The sequence below is a fragment of the Pyrus communis genome, chromosome 12, assembly GCF_963583255.1.
Source record: "Pyrus communis chromosome 12, drPyrComm1.1, whole genome shotgun sequence".
In the NCBI taxonomy this organism is placed as follows: Eukaryota; Viridiplantae; Streptophyta; class Magnoliopsida; order Rosales; family Rosaceae; genus Pyrus; species Pyrus communis.
Genome location: NC_084814.1, coordinates 25,261,613 through 25,269,369, shown reverse-complemented (window position 1 = coordinate 25,269,369; position 7,757 = coordinate 25,261,613). Strand labels below are relative to the sequence as shown.

The window sequence follows — 7,757 nt, the reverse complement described above, 5'->3', positions numbered from 1 at the left end:
CATTGGATGCTTCATTCATTTATGGGCAACGAAGAGAAAAAGAGAAAAACTTATATAGGGCAGTTATATTACGTGTTGTGTCAGAATGCTCCTAATCCTATCCTAATTGTGGAGAGAGACTACCCTGCACCCTTGGAATGCCATCATGGTGTTCGAACGCTGTGGCATCGATCCCAAAGGTTGTAGGCATGGGCGGATCCATTCATAGACCCAAGACCACCTGAAAGTCCGAAGAAGCGTATGCGAGGACTTTCAAGGACCCCCGAACACTCTAGTGGTGCACGTGGTGAAAAAGAGAAGACCACCATAATTGTGCAGAAACTGGTAGTAGGTAAGTCATTCACTAAATTGCAAGAGATGTCGGCAATACGTTACCCGCACCGAAGATTTGATCGGCAACTATTGGGAGGAATTTTTGTCCAAAAACTAGTAAGCCATATGTGGGCCAAGGTTTAACATGTCCGAGAGGACTGCTGTTTTGTATTGAAGAGACAAATTATGGAGACTGCATGTAACTTGCTTGGTGGCATTATTTTGGTGACAGTTGTGTTCTTCACGAGATATTTGTGAAATGTCAACGTCGCCCAACGAGGGGGCCTTTGTCTTCTAGGGTTGGCATAACGCTATAAGCATAAGGTAAGGAATTGAGCTGTGGAGCCTATGTGCATATAGTTTATATGGGAATTTAATTTGAAGATTTTTTAGTAAACTCTGGTGTATCGATGCATAGGTTATAGATAGCGACAAAGCCAGCAACTTAAGGAGGTGCGGCTGCACCTCCGGTCATCGAAAAACTCCATGAAAAACAAGAAATCCGCTCCTCTGAATCTAGATGGAAGGTGTTTGAAGAAATTCTTGTATAACTTATAGCAAGTATACTAGAATTTTCGATTATTTTAAATATAATGAAATAAAAAAATCTAATTGCTTGAAGATTTTGGAAGAAGCTTTTTGAAAAGTGCTTATCCAAAAAAAAAAAAAAAAAAAAGGGATACAACACTGAAGCATTTTTAACTTTTTATGCCTAATACGATAGAAAAAGTTTTCACTGGTTCGAAAACAGTTTTATTCATTTCAGATACAATTCAAAACCAGTGTTGTTTCTAAACTAACTAGGCCGAAGTATTGTAACTCATAATTGATTCCATTACATTGCCTTCGTCTGATCCATTTGTATGGTGGGTTGGGCTTAAATGGGCTAGACTCATATGCTTTGAATGCTCAGTCAAGCCATCGTACCCATCATGTCAAGACTTGTCTGTCGGCGAAGAAAACGTTTTTCACATTAACGATGTCAGAATCGCTTTTAATTCTAAGAAGTAAATTTAAATATTTATTATGGTTAAAGCTTTATTCAAACTTTTTCTTCATCATCAATTGGTTGACGAAGGATTCAAATTTAAATAAAGTATTATTAAACTAAGCGCGAGTTAAGATTTATTTTCCAAACTTTAAAATGAAATCAATCTCACATTCAGAGGTGAATCCCGGGATCACCCGGAGTTCGAAAAACATACTTGAGAAGGTCTTTCAAGGACCTTTCGAATGTTTTATACGAGTCCCTTTTGTATATATTAAGTTTTTGATGTAATACATGCTAAGCATATCTTGAGGTTGAGTCAACAACACTCGACAAACTCTCTCGATATAACTCATCATATGTTTTTGGCATATGTCGATATTGTTGATATGTGTGCAACAGAGTTTGACTGATGACAACAAGCACATCAAGTATTCAACGAAATATCTCAACGAATAAACTGAAATTTATTTTGCGCACTCATGCTATATTTCAATTTAAAATATTTAAACCTTTAACACTTAAACTCTGAAGATTCGAATTCTGGATACCACTGCTTAGGACTACAACTCTTCTCTAGCCCAGATTATTTCTTCAGTTTTTATTGGTTTTTTATGAAAATGTGTAATAATTACTATGATATTTTCTTCAATTAGCTAAAGAAATAACTTTGAACTTTATTAGGCATGCACAGGCCGATCGGGAAATGTAGGCAGGAATAATTTAGTGGTCCTACTAGGCTACTCCTATAAAAGCTGAAAATGAAGTGATTATCCAGTAGTTGCCATGAAAAAGTATGTCGTCCAAGGCATATTTTCACTGAACAGGACTTGACTGCTGAAAAATCAGCAGCATCCATGCTGATCATCAATTACGGCTAAACACGTGTTCAATCATGATTTGTGATCAACAAAGAATGCTGTTGATTCTTTAAGCAGCCAAGTTTTATCCATTTTCACCCGGGTGTGCTCAAATTAAACTGAATGCCCTTGTTGTTGTCCGACATGCTCCTATTGGGACTTTAGAATCTGTTGGGCACTGTTTGATAATAACTGGGGCCCCTTACTTTATCGTCGTAATTTCAGGCGGGTGAGAGCAGTGTGTCTGTCTTTTCATGTTTTATTATTCCTCAGTGAGAAACGAAGTAATTTAGTATTGTGTTCAGTTCAAACAAATTTGATTAAGGTGTTTCTCGCTGGGCGAGGGCTATGAACAATGACGGATTCATGATTTTAGTGTAAAATATTCCATTTTCTTTTAAATTGAATAGTGCACAACGCGCAAAAAAATTCAAAATTTTCAGTTCTACATTTCGTTATGCATTTAGTCTTCGTGTTGTCCTCTGTTGAATATGTTACGTGCATGCCGATATATGTCAACATATGAAATGTTGTCGATAGGTCTTGCATAATTTTGTCATGTGACTTTGTGACCCCATGTTGAGTGGTGATGATGCATCTTGCAGGGGGATGTTGACGTGTCCAGTCGAATGTTTCCGAAATATGTTGAATATGCAATTTCCTACCGAACACCTAGTGGACACGAAAAGAGTACTGTATCAAATATTTCAAAATGGTTCCTAAGGACCTTCACTAGCTTTTTCCTAACCTTAGGAGGGCATCAATACCACCCCGGGTCATTTCAATTCAGCAAGGCTATTCCTTTGAAACCGAACTAGTTTGAATAAATTACAGTAATTTAAAATATCATCGAGCAAAAGAAAAACACATCGATTGCCTTGTTTGTTTCTTATTTTTTGTCAACCACAATTCATTTTCAAGTGATAAAATAATCATTTGTACCATCTTTTTAGTAGAAGTGGGACCTGCTAAAACATGTGGATCCCATTTTTATTAGAGACAGTGGTCGAACCAGGTTTTAAACTCGGGGAGTCCCAATTATAAAGGTAAAAAAAAAAAAAATTATACACAAAATAACACTGAAAATTTAAATATAATACATTTCATTCAAAAATCATATGCAAAACAATATTACAAATTATAAAATCATAACTCAAGCGTCCATTACGAGGTTTCATAAGTTACTAGGGAATATCTAAGTTATTGATTATCTAGTATGAACCACTAAATTTAAAACACCGGTCAAATAAAACTTTTTCCAAACTCCCATTATCTTTCTAACCAAACACACCGTTTTTCTCTTTTATTAGTTTCCAAACATCCACCTTCTCTCTCACTAAGAACAAAGCTGTCATACCTCCACCAACCACCTTCGTCCCCATTCTCCCAAAGCCATGGCAGCTCCACCCCCAAATTTCACCAACCTATGACAGATCATATCCATTTTACTAACCTTATGAAGGAAATTTCACCCATAAGAAAAATTACTAAGATGGTTGAAATAATTTGGGGAAATTTGGGCTTATGTACTGCCCCCGCCAGATGACAGAGAAAGGTTGGAGGAGAAGTGGGTGGGACCGACGGATGAGACAATGGTAGAAGCAAGGAGTAGAGAGGCATGAATGGTCCCTATTTTCTTTCTTCTCCGTGCGGGATCATCTTCTTCGAGAAGAAGATAGCCACTGCAATCTGCAACCTACAACCTGCACAGACCTTATGCTCGAGTACGAGGGGTCCCTAGAAAATTTATAGCAACGATTTAGGATCGCCGACGGGTCATGGGACCTCCCAGGTCCCTATGTGGATCCGTCCTTAATTAGATAGATGGTATAAATAGATGGTAAGAGTAACATTTTTGCTATCTTCTAAATCCATCTCCAATGGAGACGACTATAGGGTTATAGGCCAAAATCAGCTCGAAATGCTCCAAAACTCAACTCCAACGAAGGGCTGAGCCTATAAAAAAGGGGGACCCACAAGGCCAAGTTTTAGCCCTTTGGCCATTCTTAGCTAGCCAAGTAGCCCGTTTGAGGGGCTTTTGTTTTTTTTTTTTTTTTTTTTGGTTTTAGACCGAATTTAAAAAATTTAAAATTTCTAATTGTTTTCCTTTAAATACCTAAGCCATTTTTACACTATTTCTCATATCCATTTTATTTTTTTGTAGGCTCACATCCCTTTCATAAAACATCACTCCCTTACCTCTTCCAATAATCTAAATTTAAATTTTCAATATTTTTCAAATGGCCACATCTTCAACCAAAAGATAAGAAATCCAGAAACTTATTCATTTAGCGACAAGTGACCCTCAAAATATGTCCGGAAACCTTATTTTAATATGATAGTTTAATTCAATTAACCATTAAAATTAAAGAACAAACTTAAAATATTAAATCATTGAGGGGCTAAAAAATAGCCCCCCTTGGTTGTAAATAGTATATAAATATAGTCTGACACTGTTTATTAGAAAATAATTTCTTGAAGAATTGTAATCTGGACAGAGGTTATACATAGCCCATTCAATTGGAGATGGCCAAAGACATAATTTTCGCAGATCTCTACATGTTTAGCAAAGCAAGTTAGGACTAATTTAGATGAATTTTATGTAATCATCCAATTATTTGTCAAAATAAAATGTACACGCAGAGAAAATTATTTTCAATAAAGAATCTTTTCTGGTCATTGCTGACGCAAATTTTTATTACCAATTCAACAACCCTTGAACAAAAAGACAATCCAGAGTGTACAGAAGACAAAACCACAACCAGAACCAGTAGGAGTTGCAAAGAAGGCCGAGTTCCAGTGCAGTATGGCTCACATTCACAAATCTGCACCACATCTCAAATGACACTGATTTTTCCCGTAGGCTCCACGAGGGTGTTTGTCCCGACCTGGATTCATGCTTATCTTGATGTTGCATGAACCATGAAGGGTCTGAAAGTCCTCACTGTTGGCTAATCCACGTGTACGGTGGTGGGGCCTGCAACGGACGGAAGAGATTGGGCCATCTGAACGGTCAGGATGGTGATTCAACCATAGTGTGCTTGTATACGTGTTGCTCTCTGCTTTCCTTTGCTTTTTGATGGCCTATGCATGCACCATAGATTACACATACTCTAGAGAGGGCCCTCAAGAGCCCATGTCACTTTTACACTACTATATAAACCCTACTCCTCCTTCCCTCACCACCAAAAGCTTTTCTTGCTTTTGCTCATGCATTGTTTAGCTTTCCTTTTCTTCCTAGTTTTTGCTCCTAATTTCCTTCCTGATCTCATGGCTGCCTCCGTTGATCCTCTCGTCGTCGGCCGAGTGATCGGCGATGTCGTGGACATGTTCGTCCCCACCCTGAGCATGTCAGTCTACTTTGGTTCCAAGCATGTCACCAATGGCTGTGACATCAAACCTTCCATGGCCATCAACCCCCCAAAAATCACCTTCACTGGTCACCCTGGCGAGCTCTACACCTTGGTCCGCCCCTTTTCACTTGTGCACACCTAGATCAACTCGATCCTGTTGCATGCATGAGTTAAATTTACACATTTCACATTTTTTGTTTTGCATAAATATGTACACCTAATAAAATTGTTCATGCAGGTGATGACTGACCCTGATGCTCCGAGTCCGAGTGAGCCAAGCATGAGGGAGTGGGTCCATTGGTGATGATCAACTGCTTCTTCTTCTTGCATGAATTACGTTTTAATTTATTTACCTTAATTTTACAAATTTTGTTGTCAATAATCTTTCTTAATTGGACTCACAAAAATTAACTTCATGCACATTGTTTATGATTTCAGGATCGTGTCTGATATCCCTGGAGGAACAAACCCTCTCAGAGGTAATTTACAAATACCAAGAGAAAAAATCTTACTAACTTTTTACCGTTTTCAAATCTTTAAGTTTTTGGTTGCAGCTTTTTGCATGCATGCAACACAAATATATATCTCTATATATATACACACACACATATATATATACGTATATATACACATATTTTCGAGCAGAAAACTTTATTCCATTCTTTCATTTTCGAGTAGAGAATCTCTGGCAAACACTCGTTTCCAAGCGGAATCATTGACATGCATGCATTTCTCTGGCTTTGAATGTTTTGAGATTATTTCCGAAAAAATCATCAAAAATTTTCGGAGTTCCATCATATCAATTGATTCTCGAAAAACCATGAATCTTTTGCTTCTATACCTCTTAAGCATCCGTTACTAACTAGCCGCAAAACAAGCCAAATTTGATTTGGTACAACAATTTTTCAAAAACCACGTGTCGTGTATATTTTCCTTATAGTTCATAATATTTTTGCTATTTATACAAATTAAAAATAAAATAGTTTTAAAATTTCTTCCTAAATGGTGTTTTTGTCCTTGCATATATAGCAACACGTAGTTCATCCTTGAAACACCTTTGCTCCTAGTGACACGTATATGCCACTTGTCAAGGTTACCTTGTTGATGTGGTAACCTCTCCTCCTGTTGCATCCACGTGGCACAATGGTTTCGTTACCAAGCTCTCTAATTAATTTTCATATTTTTTTTAAATGAATAAAAAATAACATGAAATAAGAGATTAATATGAGCTAACAAATTGACAATCAATAAATAAAATAACAAAATAATTATTTCAGGGAAAGAGATACTGCCGTACGTTGGTCCGAGGCCACCAGTGGGGATTCACCGCTACATTCTGGTGCTGTTTCAGCAGAAGGCTCCGGTGGGGTTGGTGGAGCAACCACCCTCTCGTGCCCATTTCAACACCCGCTTCTTTGCGGCGCAGCTCGACCTTGGACTGCCGGTTTCCACCGTCTACTTCAACTGCCAGAAGGAGCCAGCAAACAGGAGGCGCTGAGCGTTTCCATAGAGGGGATGGTGTGGTGGTGTTTCACCAAATAAGAATATAGATTAGTGAATAAAAAATGGGAGTCTGGCTTTAATTAGAGTGTGTAATGAAAGCTAGCATTATTTATAATAAGTAATGTGCAAGCATGTTAGTTATATGAAGCCATCAAAGCTAGGGTGGGTGTTTCTCCTGGGGTTGGGATTTTCGGTGCGTTTGGTATGTATGTGCAGAAACTGTCTCACTCTTAATTATAAGTCTGTTTCCTATTTCAATTGGCCTTTAATTTGAAGATTAAATGATGCTGTTGTGTTCATTGCTTCTAATTTAAGGTTAAGGAATGGATAAACGGGGGATAATGACTTAAATTTCAATCCAGTGGTAAGGATGGATATAACATATATTGTGGTTAGAAAGAACCTTCTTTGCATGTCGGAAGATTGTTTAAAAGAAATTTCAAATTACTATGGTCAGAAACAACTTTCTGCACATGTCAAACACTAGTTAGACGTAACGTTGATTGAGATAAGTAAGGTCAGTTAGACGTAACGTTGATTGAGATAAGTAAGGTCAGTTAGACGTAACGTTTATTGAGATAAGTGAGGTCAGTTAGATGTAACGTTTACTAAGATAAAAAAATAACTTTCTATGCATGTCGAAGTTAGACGTAACGTTTACTGAGATAAGTAAGGTCAGTTAGATGTAACATTTACTAAGATAAAAAAATAACTTTCTATGCATGTCGAACGCTTGTCAAA

At 37.5% G+C, this 7,757-nt stretch overlaps 1 protein-coding gene across 1 annotated transcript; it reads left to right on the top strand.

The window, feature by feature from the left end:
- The first annotated feature begins 5,415 nt into the window (after window positions 1-5,415).
- LOC137709830 (protein MOTHER of FT and TFL1-like) lies at window positions 5,416-7,186 on the top strand. Its single transcript, XM_068448815.1, has 4 exons — window positions 5,416-5,625; window positions 5,752-5,813; window positions 5,952-5,992; window positions 6,791-7,186. Exons 1-4 carry the CDS (start codon window positions 5,431-5,433, stop codon window positions 7,009-7,011), a joined length of 519 nt encoding a protein of 172 aa, XP_068304916.1. The 5' UTR covers window positions 5,416-5,430; the 3' UTR covers window positions 7,012-7,186.
- Window positions 7,187-7,757: the final 571 nt, after the last annotated feature.